We start from the raw sequence: 17,785 nt of genomic DNA on the forward strand, positions 1-17,785 counted from the left end.
CCCTCATTAACATTTACGAGCTGTTTTTTTTAACGTGAGGTGGTGATTCAAGGACAAAATCGGTGTCCCTAATTATGTAGGATACATGAAACCAACGAACTGACAAACTTCTTTGGAAGACTTACAACCCCAGTTCCTATTTATTATATTACGGATTTAGTGTTTAAGGGAAATATGTATTTATCAGGTATATACGTATGTCAGAAATAGATAAAGCTTAAAAAAATAATCTAAATAGCAATGGCAAACAGTTATAAACATTTCTTGGTAGAAAGCCATACCATGCGCAAAAGTTCCAGTCTCCCCGAGAGGGCTGAGGTCACAGACTCAGGTAATGCCATGAGGGTGGACACACTTGTCACCTTTCGCTTGAAAATCTGGACCACGACAGCCTACCCATGGGCCCCTACCCAAACGAGGTGGGCGATACGAGAAAGATACAAATACAATAATAACTTTGTAGAAGGCCACTCAATAGAGTGCATACCTTCGTAAAGGCCCAACAATCCTTTGCTGTGGTATGCACTCCATTTGAATGATCTTTTATCCAGATCCCCTCCCGAATTTAACGGGTTATTTCCTGGCCCATGGCCCATCCCTCAACCAAGTTTCATGAATATCCGTTCAGTAGTTGACGGATGTATGGCTCTACAGAGTGCCCCTTTAACCGGATGCATTCCAAAGTTTAATGGGTTCTTCCTGCCCCGTGCTCCATCCCTCCACCAAATTTCACGGAAATCTGTTCATCAGTTTTTGTGTAAAAGACACACACACACACACACACACACACACACACACACACACACACACACTCGCAAGACAGACACAAGTACACAATCTGACAGAAACCACACACGCTCACACAGACACATGCACACACTCAGACACACACATGAACACACTCAGAAATACACAAAAGCACACAGACAAACACACACACACACAGACAAACACTCACACACACACACACACACACACACACACACACACACACACACACACACACACACACACTCCCTGGTGCAGTGGTAACGTTCTCGCTTGCCAACTGGTGGACGGGAGTTCGCGCCTCGCTCAGGTTGCGAAAAGTTTCACTGACGAAGTGGGTGGTTACTGTCCCCCTTGAGCAAGGGGACGGGTGTGTGCGTGTGTGATGGTCACAGCCTTGCCCTTAGATCTGACTATATGAGCTCTCAGCTCCCTTCCGGGAGCGTAAAAGCTGACGATCACCACCATCAAGTGATCCTGACCGACCCGGTGAATTACACACACACACACACACACACACACACACACACACACACTAAAACACACACAGACACGCGTACACTCAGAAAGACCGACACATACAGACATACAGACACTCAGAAAATAAACCTCGTGGTGGAGGTAACAATAGTGCATATTTACTGCCGTTCGATAACAACAGAGGAACGTGGCTAAATTAGTTCACTAATTGAAAATGGTGCAAGAGGAATGCAGTGTTGTTCACCGTATGCATACGTACCCTGATTAGTCAGATCTCCAGATTCTTGCCAGTTTCTTGCCACAGTTCTGGTTGATATGTCTAATTCGTTGGCGACGGCCCGGATACTTAATCCACCCTCTCGAAGACCGATGATCTGTCCTCGTAGTGCAACCTCGCTGTTTCTTCTGTCCATGACGAACACCTTTGACTGGCGTTGCATTATTTATGATGCCCAGACGAAAGTTCGGTTTGCCCATGGTTGGCTGCCTACTACGCCTGATAATAAACATGATTGGCTCCTGCCCCATTAATTCTTAAGGATCGCTGGGTCTCGTATACGTCGCTCTTGGCGGTTCATATTACGAGTATACTATGCCCATGATAACATACCAGCTTTTATTTGTCATGGTGGCCTGCCTGAGTTATTTGGGTGTGTGATATTAGGTATGACTGAGTTACACCACCGCATATTGCTTACTTTCCTTTAAATTTTACTGTTTTTTTTTTTTTCACTGCAGAGCAGTTTCATAAATTACTTCACATCCATGTCATACCTAAATTGCTTTCTGGTCATTGTTCTTGCATTATTCTTTCGATGCTATATATATAATTCATTCATCATCTAATCCTTTGTTATCCATGAGCAACGTAGGAGCCGGGGCTTAGGCAATTAGGTCCTGACATTTAAGATAAAGGTGATCGGCCTCACTCATCCCTGAGTCGCATTACGTGAACAATAAACCGCAACCACCCCTTGGATATAATCCTAAAGTCTCATTCGATTGTAGCACCTTAATTACCCACTAAACCACTAGGAGCGTAGTAAATGGTTTCTTGGTGTAGTACAGGAAACCATTTGGCTCGTCACTCAGTGCAAAATCGCCCATAGGCAGAAGGAAGAGGAAGTATTGAAGGAAAGAGAGGCAGAAGAGGGAGGAAGGAAGAACGGATGAGAGAAGACCAACATTACATCGAGTGAGTGGATTTTGAGCGCCCCCGCCTACCATCACTATATATATATATATATATGATGAATATGTTCATCCTCCATTATACGTTGCGCTAGACAAGTCTTATTTTGGCCAGCATCTCATTCAGTAAAGCAAGGTCTGCTTCGGACCAACAGCACCCCTGAACATCCACAACGAAGCATCCAACTCACTGATTGGTCCCAGCACCATCACCTTAAAATAAGCTCGAATTACAGGCTGTCAGTACCTGACAGCAATATAGCCGTCAGGTACTGACAGCTACATTGCTCCACAAATCATAGCAATGTAGCTGTCAGTACCTGACCACTATGCCGGGCTTCCTCCAACTCATTAGTGTCTTAATACGACGATGTAAACAAACACAATGGTGCCACATCTACTAAGACGCCACAAGTCGGTATAGTACTTGGAAGTGAAGGCGACTGTACTTAAACGTACCTCATTTTCCATTTCTTCATCATCCAAACTCACTGTACACTCATTGACTTCACTTCTCTTGAAAACCACAACTTTACTTTTCCCTACTTTCACCTTTAGATTCTGTTTTGTACATGCTCTCCCAAACTCATCCACCAAGCCTTGCAGCTTCCCTTCGTCTTCACGTAACAACATGGTAACTTCTCCAACAATAGTACAGGGAGTTCCAAACACTGCCCTCTTTTAATAGGGCCACTTCAACATCCACTGCCCTACCTTGTATCTCTTTTATAACCCCATCCATGTACAGATTCAACAACCTTGGAGACATGACACTTCCCTGTTGTAACCCAACATTCAGAAAGAAAAATTCACTCAGTTCACTATCCATTCGCACTGCAGCCTTAGCACCTTCATCCATACTCTTCACAGCATTGAACAACTTCCCGTCTACTTCATATATTCTTAATACTTTCCACAATCCTTGTCTATCCACCCTGTCATATGCTTTCTCCAAATCCATGAAAGCCGCATACAATTTCTTTGCCTTCTCTAGAAACTTTTCCATTAAGATCTAAGAACGAATATCTGATCTACACAACCTCTTCCCGTCCTAAAACCTCGCTGTTCTTCTCCAACTAATTCCTCTGTTATTTCCCTAACTCTGTCAAAAAGTATCCAATCATATACTTTTCCTATTACACTAAGAAGATGTCCCCATAATTACCACACACTTTTTTTCCCCTTTCCCTTTGTACAAGGGGATAATTATACCCGACTTCCAATCATCCGGGACTCTACCTTCCTCCCAGGCCAATCTGCACATCTTCCACATCCATTCTGTTACTATCTTTCCCCCATTCTTCAGCATTTCACCACACTCTCCAGTAATTCCTGGGGCTTTCCCTATTTTGACTTTCTTAATTGCTTCCACAACTTCCGTCCTATTGATTTCTTTCTGTCTTCTCACCTCTCTCCTCCTCCCAGCCATTTCCCAGCCACTTATACTCACATTACTTTCATTCTTTATGTTGAACAATTGCTTAAAGTGTTCTCTTGATCTGCTCACTTTTTCTTCCTTCTCCACTAGTAATCTACCATTTTTATCTTTCACTCCCCGACTAACTTCAATGCCACCCTGTCTAACTCTCTTTACTTCTTTCCAGAACATTTTCTTACAGTCCCTGAACATTACACTCACATTCCTTCCAAATTCCTCATCCAATCTCTTTTTACACTCTCTTGCTAATCTTTTCACCTCTTCTTCCTTTTACATATAACTCTCTCTTTCCTCTCTCAACTTTTTCCACGCCTCTATTTCTCATCCATTCATTGTATGCTTTCTTCTTTTGTGCCACAGCCTGTCTCACCTCTTCATTCCACCACGCTGTTCCTTCCACCTCCTTCTGTCATCTCTTCACCCCGCACCATCTCACGACCAGTCGTAGTAACTCAAATTCCTCCTGCTCCTTCCGATGCTTGCCAAATATCTTTCTAACAACTTTACTTCGTTATCCGAGCACCTATTTTCCACTCTGACGACTCTGCAACTGTTTCTTCTACTAACAAAGCAGAACTCTTTGCTCAGAATATCTCCTCCATTTCCAGCTTAGACGATTCTGGTGCTGTTCCTCTATCATTTCCTCCCTTTTGCTTCCTCATGGCTGACATTGAAATTTCTTCATTTAATGTATTTTCTGCCATCACTGGTGTTGATACTGACAAGGCATATGGGCCTGACGGGGTGCTGATGGGGTCCCTCCACTTGACCTCAAACGCTGTGCTTCTGTGCTTACATCCTGCCTAGATAAACTCCGTCGCCTGTCTGTCAACTTGTACCTTTCCTTCTTGCTGGAATATTGCTGTTATGGAAGGTTGATCATTTTCAGCCCTCGAACTATCATCCTATTTTTAAAATGCAAGGAAGAAGCAACAAAAGGCTAAGAGCCTGTAAGTTTCTCCCTTCAAGAAAAAAAAAAACTAGATAAGAGAGCCAAATACAAGAACTGTTCCTTTTGAGGTCCATCAACACGCTGCATTTGAAAGACTGGAGATGATTGGCAGTAGGCAGTACAGACAGAGGGAGACAGTTCCAGAGGTGACCTGTTGCATATATGTAGAACTAGGAGTAATGGTTAACTCTTGCATTAGAGAGTTGGACAGAAAAGGGATGAGATTTTGTTGTTAGACGGGTGCTATGCACCTGCCGTAGTGGAGGAGGGATGCAACCATACAGTTCAGACGAGCAGTGGCCATTGAAGTAGCGAACGAAGAGAGATAAAGATGCAACAATACAGTGAAAATACCGAGGTTGAAGGGAGCTAGTAAGAGGAGGAGAGCTAATGAGACGAAAAGCTTTTGACTCCAACTTGTTGAGAAGAGCAGTATATGAGGAGCCTCCTCACACATGAGAGTTGTACTCTACATAGGGGTGAATAAAATCCATGTATAAAGTCAAAAACTGTGCAGGGGTAAAGAAGGTATGGAGTCGGCTTTGCACACCTAATTTCTTGGAAACAGACTTTACAGGAGAGGTAATATGTTATTTCCATGATAAATCCCGGGAGAATGAAGCCCCAAGAATGTTTTAAGATGATACAGGATTAAGCTGAATATTGTTGGATATTAGATGGCTCTCCTGTGGATGATTTTGTCGGGTTGATAGATGTAAGAACTGAGCTTTTAATACATTAAAAATAAGATGACTTTTACCTTAGTCAGAGATATGAGCGAAGTCAGGCATCAGGTGTGCTATAGCCTCATCCCTTGTTTGTTGAAGTAACTGCTGAGATGGACGGTGTGGGAAGTGAATGGAAAGATGAAGGGTGGAGTCATCAGCATATTTGTGGATGGGGTTAGATGTGCAGCATAGGTCATTGATGAATAAAAGGAAGAGAGTTGGTGATAGGAAAGGGCCCTGAGGAACACCACTATTGATAGCTCTAGGAGAAGAACTGTGGCCGTCTACAGCAGTAGCTATATTACGACCAGACAGGAAGCTATTGATAAAGGAACCGGTAGAATAGAAACCGTAAGAGGGGAATTTGGAAATTGAAGATTTATGCCAGACTCGATCGAAAGCCTTTGAGATGTCAAGTGCAAGACAAACCTTTCGCCAAAGTCCCAAAAGGAGGATGACCACGACTCTGAGAGGTAGGTGAGAAGATTACTAGTGGAGCCTCCCTGGCGGAACCCATACTTACAATTGGAAAGAATGTTGTGACAGGAAAGATGCTTTAAAAATTTTGGTTAAGAATAGACTCAAAAACCTTTGAAATACATGCGGTTTTCTTTGTATACTGTTTGAAACTATTGTGTGATAACAAAAAATTAAAGCACCTGCCCTATCATAATCTTCTCTGATTGTCATCAGGGGCTAAGGCAGGGGTGCTCCACTGGCCATCTTTTCACATTCCTTTAAGACTCCTGGTCATCCTCCTTTCGGGACTTCGGTGAAAGATTTGTCATTGCACTTGATATTTCAAAGGCTTTCTATCGAGTCTGGCATAAGTCTTAAATTTACGGCCCTCATACGGTTTCAGTCCTATCTGTGCCTTTATCTCTAGTCGTTCTGTAGCTGCTGTTATAGACTGCCACTGTTCTTCTCCTCGGGCTATCTATAATGGTGTTCCCCTGGGCACTAGCCTGTCAATAACTCTCTTCCTTCTACTCATCAATGACATACTATGGTTTACATATAACCCTAATTACTCATATGCTGATGACTCAACCCCTCACCTTTGCATCTACTTCCCAAAGCATCCATCTCAACAGTTACTTTAACAAACAAGAGAGGAGTCTATGGCACACTTACAGTAATATCTGACTTGGCTCATACCTCTGATTCGGGTAAAAGTAACCTTGTTTTTAATGCATCGAAAACCCAGTTCTTACATTTTTCGACCTATTAAAATCTACCATAGGAATATTCTCTAATTTTTAACAATACCCAACGCATTCCCGCATCATCTTTGAACACACTTGGGGTTTCATTCTCTCGAGATTTATCTTGGAAAGATAATATTACCTCCCTTAATAAAATCTGCTTCCAAGTGATTAGGTGCGCTATGTTGACTCCGTACATTATTTACCCCTGCAAAGTTGTTGACTTTAAACAGGGGTTTTATTTGCCCTTGTGTACACCACTACTTTAATGAATGGAAAGGCGCCCCACATACAACAATAGTCAAAGACATTTCATCTCATTAACTCTCCTTCTCTTACTGGCTGCCTTCAACCCGTATCTCTTTGCCGTGCTGTTGCATCTTTGTCTCCTTTCTTTCGTTAATTCAATGGTCACTGGTCCACTGAATTCTGTGCTTGAATCCCTCAACCACTAAGGCAGGCAGGTAGCACCAGTGTAAATGCAAACTCCTATCCTTTTTCTGCCCAACCCTCTAATGCAAGAGTTAACTGTTAATATCAGTCCTTTATGTGTGCAGCAGGTCAGCTCTGGAACTGTCTTCGTCTGCCCGTATTCCTTACTGCCTATGACCTCCAGTCTTTTAAGCAGTGTGTTCAAGCATCTTGAACAGATCCTCAGTTTGGGAATCTATTATCGTGTATTTATTTTTGCTTAGAGAAAGCAGTTTGCAGGCTTGTAGCTTTTTTTTTTTCTTGCATTAAAAAAAAAGGAATTGCTGCAATAGTGTTTCAAAAATGGACATGACCACAGGGATAGCTCAAGTAATCTTATGTGACACAGAAAACTTACTCACAGAGAAAGTAAAAGCAATTGTAATGGCTAGTCATGTGTATTAAACCTTGGAATTTCTTTAATCTCTCCCATTCAACACACTGTAATGCACATTGTCACTCTGAATATATTGGTAAAATTGGGCAAAATAAACTGAGTTATCCAAACGTATAAGGGGTGCTGATTCATTCATGTGGCGGTGGCCGGGGGCAGTGGAGAGGAGTGTCAAGGACAAGTCGGGCAAGAGGGATCACGAATGTATGCGGGCATGGAAGCCCTCATTGTCCCAACCTGGGGCGAGGGCTGTGAGCTGTAACTACCGACTCGCCCGAGTACGAAAACATCCTTTCATGACTCCCCAAATTACCTCCATTCATCGCCTCCTACCTCCACAATGCCTTCACCTACAGCCGACCTGTGGACATTTTTTTTTTTTTTTTTTAATGCGAGGAAGAAGGAATCAAAGACCATGAGCCCGCAGTAACAGTTCCCTCCAAGAGAAAAACAAAATACAATAGAGAGCCAAATTCAAGATCCGATCATTTTGAGATGCCTGGACACACTGCGTTTGAAAGACTGGAGATCATAGGCAGCAGGAAATACAGATAGAGGGAGACAGTTCCAGAGCTGACCTGTTGCATAAATGAAAGACTGGGAGTAACGGTTAACTCTTGCATTAAAGAGTTGGACAGAAAAGGGATGAGAGTTTGCTGCCAGACGGGTGCTACGCGCACGTCGTAGAGGTGGAGGAATGCAAGCAAACAGTTCAGAGGAGCAGTGACCATTAAAGTAGCGATAGAAAAGAGATAAAGATGCAACAGTGCGGCGAAGAGACAGAGGTTGAAGGGAGTCAGTAAGAGGAGGAGAGTTAATGAGACGAAAAGCCTTTGACTCCACCCTATTGAGAAGAGCTGTGTGTGGGGAGCCTCCCCACACATGAGAGTTGTACTCCACACAGGGGCAGATAAAACCCCTGTATAGAGACAACAATTGTGCAGGGGTAAAGAAAGAGCGGAGTCGGCTTAGCACACCCAAACTTTTGGAAGCAGATTTTACAAGAGATGTAATATGATCTTTCCAAGATAAGTCCCGAGTAAATGAAACCCCAAGCATGTTCAAGGATGATGCAGGATTAAGCTGAATATTATTAAACATTAATGGGTATACCTGTGGAAGATTTTGTCGGGATGATAGGTGTAAGAACTGAGTCTTAGATGCATTAAAAACAACCATATTATTTTTACCCCAGTCAGAGATACGAGCCAAGTCAGACATTAGGTGTGCCATAGCCTCATCCCTTGTTTCTTGAAGTAACTGTTGAGATGGGCGTTGCGGGAACCGAATGGAAAGGTGAAGGGTGGAGTCATCAGCGTATGAGTGGATAGGGTTAGATGTACAGCTTAGAAGATCATTGATGAATAAAAGGAAGAGAGTTGGTGACAGGACAGAGCCCTGAGGAACACCACTGTTGATAGATCTAGGAGAAGAACGATGGCCGTCTACAACAGTGGCTATAGAACGACCAGAAAGGAAGCTAGCGATGAAGGCACAGATAGAAGGATAGAAACCGTAGGAGGGCAGTTTGGAAATTAAAGATTTATGCCAGACTCGATCGAAAGCCTTTGAGATGTCAAGTGCAATGGCAAAGCTTTCGCCGAAGTCCCGAAAGGAGGATGACCAGGAGTCTGAAAGGTAGGTGAGAAGATCGCCAGTGGAGCGTCCCTGACGGAACCCATACTGACGATCGGAAAGAAGGTTGTGATAGGAAAGATGCCTTAAAATTTTTCCATTAAGAATTGACTCGAAAACTTTTGAAATACAGGACGTTAAAGCAATTGGACGATAGTTGGAGGGTTGGAAGTGGTCACCCTTCTTTGGGACTGGCTGAATGAGAGCAAACTTCCAGCAAGAAGGAAAGGTACAAGTTGACAGACAAAGGCGAAAGAGTTTGCCTAGGCAGGGTGTAAGCACAGAAGCACAGTTCTTGAGAACAACAGGAGGGACCCCATCAGGCCCATATGCCTTGTTAGTACTGAGGCCAGTGATGGCAGAAAATACATCAACTGAAGAAATTTTAATGTCAGCCATGAGGAAGTCAGAGGGGAGAAGTGATGGAGGAACAGCACCGGAATCATCTAAGGTGGAATTGGAGGAGAAAGTCTGTGCGAAGAGATCTGCTTTATCAGTAGAAGAAATAGCTACAGAACCATCAGAGTAGAAAAGAGGAGGGAAGGATGATGAGGTAAAGTTGTTAGAAAGATTTTTGGCAAGGTGCCAGAAGGAGCGGGAAGAATTCGAGTTGGAGAGTTGAGAGCATTTAGTATGGATGAAATTATTTTTAGTAGAGCGAAGAACAGACTTAGCACGATTTCGGGCAGAAACGTAAAGATGATGTGATTCAGGGGTGGGTTGGCTCCGGTACCTTTTGTAGGCCCTGTCCTTGTTGCGGACAGCATTAGAACAAGCGTGATTAAACCAAGGCTTTCTTGCGTTAGTCAAAGGATATGAGAAAGGAATGTATGCTTCCATGCCCAAGAGAATAACCTCCGTAATGCGCAAGGCACACTCAGATGGCTCACGGCCATGGAAGCAATTATCATTCCAGGGAAAATGAAAGAAGTACTGCCTGAGGGCCTCCAAGTTCGCGGCTCCAAAATGCCACAGACGACGTTTCCCTGGAGGGTCCACAGGCCGTACCGGAGTGATAGGACAGGTTAATGCGACAAAGGTTGTGATCGGAGGAGTCCAACGGAGAGAAAAGATTAACATAGTAAGCAGAAGGATTAGTTGTGAGGAAGAGGTCAAGTATGTTGGAGCTCTCTCCAAGGCGGTCAGGGATACGGGTAGGGTGCTGTACAAGCTGCTCTAGGTCATTAAGGATAGAAAAGATGTAGGCTTGTTTACCAGGTGGATCCGTGAAAGGAGAGGAGAGCCAAAGGTGGTGGTGAACATTGAAATCTCCAAGAATGGAGATTTCAGAGAAAGGAGAAATGGACAGAATGTGTTCCATCGTAGAAGTAAGATAGTCGAAGATTTTTTGATAGTCAGTAGAATTAGGGGATAAGTAAACAGCACAGATATATTTAGTCAGAGAATGACAGGAAAGCCGAAGCCAGAGTGTGGAGAATTCAGAAGAATCAAGTTCAGGAACACGAGAGCAAGATAAGTCGTTGCGTATGTATACATACACAACAGCCACCTTTGGCTTTGAAATGAGTATAGAGAAAGTAGGAGGATACAGAAAAGTGTTTGCTGTCGGTTGACTCAGACAGCTGAGTCTCCGTCAGAAAAAGAAGGTGAGGTTTAGAGGAGGAGAGGTGGTGCTCAACAGAGCGAAAGTTAGATGAAAGGCCGCGAATGTTGCAGAAATGAAGAAGAAGAGAGTCAGACAGTGGTTCCAGGCACCTCGAGTCGTCACCGGGAGAGGGGCAGATGGTGGGGGCATTTATGGTCCCCCCCCCTGGGGACTCCGAGGCTTTATTAATCGACGCCATTTTTGTGAATTTTGAATAGGAAGTGTAGTGTGTACTGTGCATGTAGTTTGGTGAAGATAGTTAGAGAAATTTGTACTGGAGAGCATGCTGGCCTACTCTCTGTGTAACTGAGACACTGAAAAAGTTCAGCAAAGGGGGATGGTCAGGAACTAGTCCTGAGGGCTGATGAAACGGGAGCTCCAGCACTCCCTGTCATCAGCTTTCCATCCACCTCGGGAGTACTGCCCTGCTCGACTGGTGCTACAGTCTACTCCACACAATGTGCATTACAATGGAAAGATGAAGGACAAATGAACAATGTGGTCCTTAACTGAAAGTTAAGTATACTGTAATTATGCACTCATGACTGGTTGAAAAAGCCTACTTTCAAGGGAAAAAATGCGTACGAGAACGGCTCGGCTTGTAAGACCCCCATGGTTCAGGGGTTAAGACTGAAGTGTGCGTAATACTTGGGTCACTACATTGTGAAGCTGTTGGAGATATGATAATGAACAGGAGAGGTACCGATGGTGATTGATGCCCAGTTCGGGGAGGGGGCTTGAGTAGATCTACACTTTTTGTAGACTGATACTGTAGGACAGGTAGCACTGGCAATTAATTTAAGATTTTGATTTGAAACCGTTTGTGAGGCACAGGAAGCTAAACAGGGTTGCGTGAACTGAGATGAATGATTAGAAAAGATTAGAATGTTTAAATGTTGAAGAAGGTTGGGTGTGGTACACAAGGTCAAGATTAGTATAAGCTTGGCAAAGGATGTAATGAATATTATTTTTGACAAACAAAAAACAAAAGTAATCACACGCCACTTTCAAACACGAGGCATCCTACAGAACAACTACAAATTAAAATTTTGGCATCAGAGGTACGTTCTTGACTGCTGAATAACTTACCGTTTGTCAGATGCTGAGGTTTCAGTATTGATCACCAAGGTGTTCATCATGGAAAATGTCCAGTGGGAAACGAGTAGAGCCTGGAGGTCTTTCCTGGGCAGGCGAGTGACCACCAGGAGCCTCGTCGACCACACCAGGAGGCGGCCATTGAGGGACCAATCGGCGAAGGCAGTGAGGAAGGCTGGGTCGTCACTCACCACTACCACCATCACGCACCACGACACCTGCCGCAGCTGCTGACGTCACCATGGTACAGGTTAGCTGTGTGACCTACCTGCCTCAGCAGTAATGAGACTGACCAACCCACCTCGGCAGTAATGTGAGAATAACCTACCCACCTCAGCAGTGCAGTGAGAGTGATATAAACGCCTCTACACCAATGCGAATGTGACCTATATGTCTCACCAGTAATTGGAGAATAACCTACCCACCTCATCAGTAATGCAAGAATGTACTACCCTCCTAAGCAGTAATGTGACAGTGGCGAACCCACCTCAGCAATAATGAGAGAATACCTGACTGCCTCAAGAGTTATCTGAGAGTGACCTACCCGACGAGCCTGGCTGACCACCGGGGAGAGCTGGACCTGCGTCACGTTAGTGTCCTGGCCGTCCATACACACCTCAAACACAGCCACACCCCGTGCTGCTCCAACATCACCAATACTCTAATAAAAAGCAGTATATAATTATGCAGTGTAAATTAGTTTTCATAGGGTTAAGATGCCGGCGAGGAAAGTGTATTATTACTTTAATATTTCTTATTAACTATCTATCTATCTATCTATAGCCAGACGTCTCAATCCCGCAAGGGAAGGCAACAAAAGAATCAGTTCTATGTCGATCTGTTCCCGGCCATTTTGCTGACTTACCCCAGCTCTAACCCCCCTCTTTCATATACCTCTCCACTCCATTCTTCCATCTCATCCTTGGTCTTCCCCTCCCTCTCCCTCCCTCCACCTAACTCAGATACACTGTCCTCGTAAGGCTCTTGTTCCCCATCCTCTCCATGTGGCCAAACAACCTCGGTGTATTTCTCCTAACTTTTTTGTTTTTTCACATCCACATCCACACCACAATGCACCGTCGATTCCTTATTTGTCAGCCTCTCTTTCCATGTAAACTCCACATGCTCCTCTCAAATAACTCATTACCGCTGTTTTCACTCTTGACTTGTATCCTTCCAACAAGGTTCAAGCTTCACTTCCATGCGTTAGAGTTGGTATCACAATCCTATCATGCAGAGGCTTTTTTATCGCCATGCTCACTTCCCCATTCCATATCATTGCTTTCTAAGAATCAGGGACCTTCCTTCCCTGTTGTACCTTTTCATGGGCTTCATCCTCCAAATTTCCATCTTTACTCATCACACTACCCAAGTACTTAAATAAACACACATTTTCCATTTCCTCATCATCCAGCCTCACTGTGCATTCAGTGACTTCTTTTCTCTCGATGACCACAATTTTACGCTTCCCTGCATTCACTTCTAGATTTCGTTTCTTACACATTCTCCCAAACTCAGTCACCAAGCCTTGTAATTCCCCTTTGTCGGCATTCGATAATACAGTATTATCTCCAAACAATAGAACAGGAAGTTTTCAAACGCTGCCCTCCCTCATTAGGACCTCTCTAACATCCACTGCCCAACTTTGTATTTCTATTATAACTTCGTCAATATACAGATTGAACTAACATTGATACATGATAAATCTTGGTTTCAATCCAACATTCAGTCAGAAAAATATACTCAGTTCAACATCCACACTTACTGCAGCCTTAGCGCCCTCAGACATATTCTTCACGGCATTCAACAGCTGCCCACTTACTCCACATATTCTTAGTATTTTCCACATTCCTAGTCCATCCACTCAGCCAAATACTTTTTCCAGATCCATGGAGGTGATACACATCTTCTTTTCCTTTGCAGAAACATTTCACTGAAGATCTTATGACGAATGTCTGATGTACACAACCTCATGTCTTCCTAAAATCTTCCTGTTCCTCTCTAACTCATTCCTCTGTTATTTCCCTAACTCGATCAGTATCTTACCATATATTTTTCCTATTACACCTAGAAGACAAATACCACTATGATTACCACACACTTCTTTTTCCCATTTTCCATTATACAGGGGAATAATTATTCCTGACTTCCAATCATCCTGGACTCTGCCTTTCCACCACGCCAATCTGCATATCTTCCATATCCACTTCTTTAATCTCTCTCCCCCGTGCTTCAGCATTTCACCACACATTTCATTAATTCCTGGGGTGTCCCCATTTTGACTTTCTTCATTGCTTCCATCACTTCCAACCTACTGATCACTTCGTCCTTACCTTCCTCCTCGTCCCAGCTACTCCCCAGCCACTTATACTCGCACCAGTTCCATTCCCTGTGTCTAACAATTCCTTAAAGTGTTCTCTCAATCTGTTCACTTTTTCTCCCTTCACCACAAGAAATCTGTCATTTTCATCTTCCACGTCCCTACTTTCTTCTTTTTCACTCTGTCTCTCTGTACCTCCTTCCTCATTATCAAGGTATTTATTACAGCACAGCAATGTCTTTGATAAAAGAATACATTGTTTTCTGTGTATTGATAAAGGAAGCTTTCACTGTTAAAACTCGGTTCTAGCTATGAAACCATCGGATTGGTAATGAACTGAGATATTAAAGTAATGATCTCATCCAGTACTGGAGCATTATTTAACATCCTTTAAAGTATTCTTTCCTGTTACCTTTATTATGGTGCTATTTGGTACTAAGTTGTCCGTGAGCAGCATTGGAAAACAACTGCCTTGTAGCCAAGTTTCCAACACTGAACCAACCATCGGTACCGATTCCCACAGACGATCTCTAGAATCTGTAATGAAATAATGACTCTCTCTCTCTCTCTCTCTCTCTCTCTCTCTCTCTAAATAAATAAATAAACGAATAAATAAGTAAATAAATAAACACGCACACACACACACACACACACACACATATATATATATATATATATATATATATATATATATATATATATATATATATATATATATATATATATATACGGTATATGGAGCCTCTGTGGTACATTGGTAAAGTGTGCGTTTTCGTACATTGAAGAACGAGGGTTCACGCCCCGCCAGGGTAATAAACTTTGGGAGCGTTCTTCATGCCACGTACTGCATTGGCGGACACAAGTGGTGCTCTGGTTGAACCAGTGTCGCATACTGTAAAGTATGTTTGCATCCAGTCAGCTTGCGCAGGCCAATTACACTTGGTTCACAGACTACACACACATCCAAAGCCACTCCAACACAGCAATTACACTTACAAGCACTTCTTACTCTACATACAGTCTCTACCAGACAGCCTAAGCCACTTGGTAGAGATACATTGGCTGTATCGCCCCCACTTCTGTCAGGATAGGCCAGTCCTGAAGTGGAGATTGAAAAGCTGATGAGATGAGATGACAAATATATATATATATATATATATATATATATATATATATATATATATATATATATATATATATATATATATATATATATATATATAAATATATACCAGGAGACTGTAGTGACTGAGATGAAGGTTATTAAAAGGGGTGAAGGTTTTTATGTAAATTGTAGAGCGTGTGTAAGATTGGGAAATGCTGTGAGTGACTGGTTTCCTGTGAGAGTAGGGCTGCGACTGGAATGTGTGATGTCGCCTTGGTTGTTTAATATTTATATGGATGGCGTTGTAACGGAGGTGAATGCAAGAGTTTTAGGTGGAGGTCTGAGTCTTGTGAATGTTGATGGTGGAGAGTGGAATCTGAAGCAGCTGCTGTTTGCAGATGATACTGCACTGGTGGCTAATTCAGAGGAGAGATTGAGAAGTTGGTAGAGGAGTTTGGAAGAGTGTGTGAAAAGAGGAAATTGAAAGTAAATGAGAATAAGAGTAAAGTGATGAAGAAGTTGGTAAATGGTAGGGGGATGAATATAGTTTTGAATGGTGAGTTGCTTGAGGAGGTAGAGTGTTTTAAATATTTAGGGTCACATGTTGCTGTGTATGGAATAATAGATGCGGAAGTGAAGTTTAGAATGAATCAAGTAGGAAAGGTCCTGGGAGGAATGAAAAAGGTGTTTAGATGTCGTTCGCTTAGAATGGATGTAATGAGAATGCTGTATGAGGGTGTTGTGGTACCGACTGCATTATATGGAATATGGGTGTAGCAAAGAGGAAAAGTTTGAATGTTATAGAGATGAGGTGTCTGAGGGGTATATGTGGAGTGACGCGTATGGATAGAGTGCGAAATGATGACATGCAAAGAACTGCAGTTGTTTGGGAGATTGCTTATAGAGTTGAGCAGAGGGTATTGCGATGGTTTGGGCATATGGAGAAAATGGATAATGAGCGATTGGTGAAAAAGATAACTAGATCTAATGTGAGAGGTGTAAGGGTGAGAGGGAGACACGAATAGGATGGATGGACAGTGTGAAGAGAGTGGTGGATGTGAGAGGGATGTCTGTTGAGCAAGGAAGAGTGGCTGTGCGTGACAGAAATAAATGGAGAGAAATTGTGAATGAATAAATGATGACGCAGCCCTGAGGGGATATTCTCTCACGTTTGGTCTGATCAGCTAGTCAGGTCAGGTGCGGGAAAAGGGATGGGTCTATTATGATGTGGCAGGGGTAAACCAGCTCTGCTATCGGGCCCTGTTGCGGATGTCACTGATTGCACTGGCAGTTGACCCTAGTGCGGTGTGGTATGGTGAGGATCTGTCCGTTCTCCCCTTTGGGGCTAAGATGCGAATGAATGTGTTTGAATGGATGAGTAAATGGGGAATGTGTCGTCCTGTCTCGGCTACCTCCCTTTCCTTAGGGGAAGCAGCCTAGGTATATATATATATATTATATATAAAGTGTCAGACGCCTTCATCTCGTAAGGCGTGGCCAAAAACATATCGCCTCCATGTCGCCCTGTCCCCCACCATTTCATTGCCCTGCTCCCAGCTCACACATCCCTCTCATATATCTCTCCACTTCATCTCTCCACCACATCCTCGGCCTCCCCCTCTCTCTCCCCTCCTCCAGCTCAGTCACTACACTCTCCTGGTAAGTCTCTCACTCTCCCTCTTCTAAACAAGGCCAAACCACCTCAGTGTGTTTCTCTTAATGCATCCTATCACATCCACATCCATACCACAGCGCTCCTTCACTTCCTCATTTCTCAGTCTGTCTCCCCATATGACTCCACATGCTCCTCTCAAATAACTCATTTCCACTGCTCTCACTCTTGACATGTGTCCTTCCAACAAAGTCCAAGCCTCACTTCCATACGCTAGAATTGGTATAACAATACTTTCATGCAGGAACTTTTTTACTTTCCAGTTTCTTATCACTGCTTTCAAGGAGCCAGGAATCTTTCTTCCTTGCTGTACCCTTTCAAGAACTTCACTGTCTAAATTTCCATCCATATTCATCACACTACCCTAGTACTTAAATACACTCACATTTTCCATTTCTCCTCATCCAACCTTACTGTACAGTACATTCAGTGACATCATATTTCTCGAAGATCATAATGTTACTTTTCCCTACATTCACCTCTAGATTCCGTTTCTTTCACACTGTCCCAAACTCATCCACCAAGCCTTGCAGCTACCCTTCATCTACACTTAACAGTACAGTATCATCTCCAAGCAACAGTACAGGGCGTTTCCAAACTCTACCCTCTGTCATTAGGGCCGCTCCAACATCCACTGCCCTATCCTGTATCTGTTTTATAACCAAATCTATATACAGATTGAACAACCTTGGAGACATAAGAACATAAGAAGAAAGGATAACTGC

At 43.2% G+C, this 17,785-nt stretch overlaps 1 protein-coding gene across 1 annotated transcript in view; it reads right to left on the reverse strand.

Moving 5' to 3' along the window:
• The window catches only part of LOC145395831 (uncharacterized), a 54,331-nt gene extending 40,864 nt beyond the window's left edge, over positions 1-13,467 (reverse strand). The window contains exons 1-3 of the mRNA XM_080269363.1: positions 13,384-13,467; positions 12,508-12,624; positions 11,958-12,190 (exon numbers count right to left, since the gene is read on the reverse strand). Of these exons, the coding sequence (XP_080125489.1) occupies positions 11,958-12,190; positions 12,508-12,624; positions 13,384-13,467 (434 nt within the window). The remainder of the gene's footprint in view (positions 1-11,957; positions 12,191-12,507; positions 12,625-13,383) is intronic.
• Positions 13,468-17,785: the final 4,318 nt, after the last annotated feature.

Source organism: Coenobita brevimanus, chromosome 33, assembly GCF_032717465.1.
Source record: "Coenobita brevimanus isolate Jiangsu-jjx chromosome 33, ASM3271746v2, whole genome shotgun sequence".
NCBI classification, from domain to species: domain Eukaryota; kingdom Metazoa; phylum Arthropoda; class Malacostraca; order Decapoda; family Coenobitidae; genus Coenobita; species Coenobita brevimanus.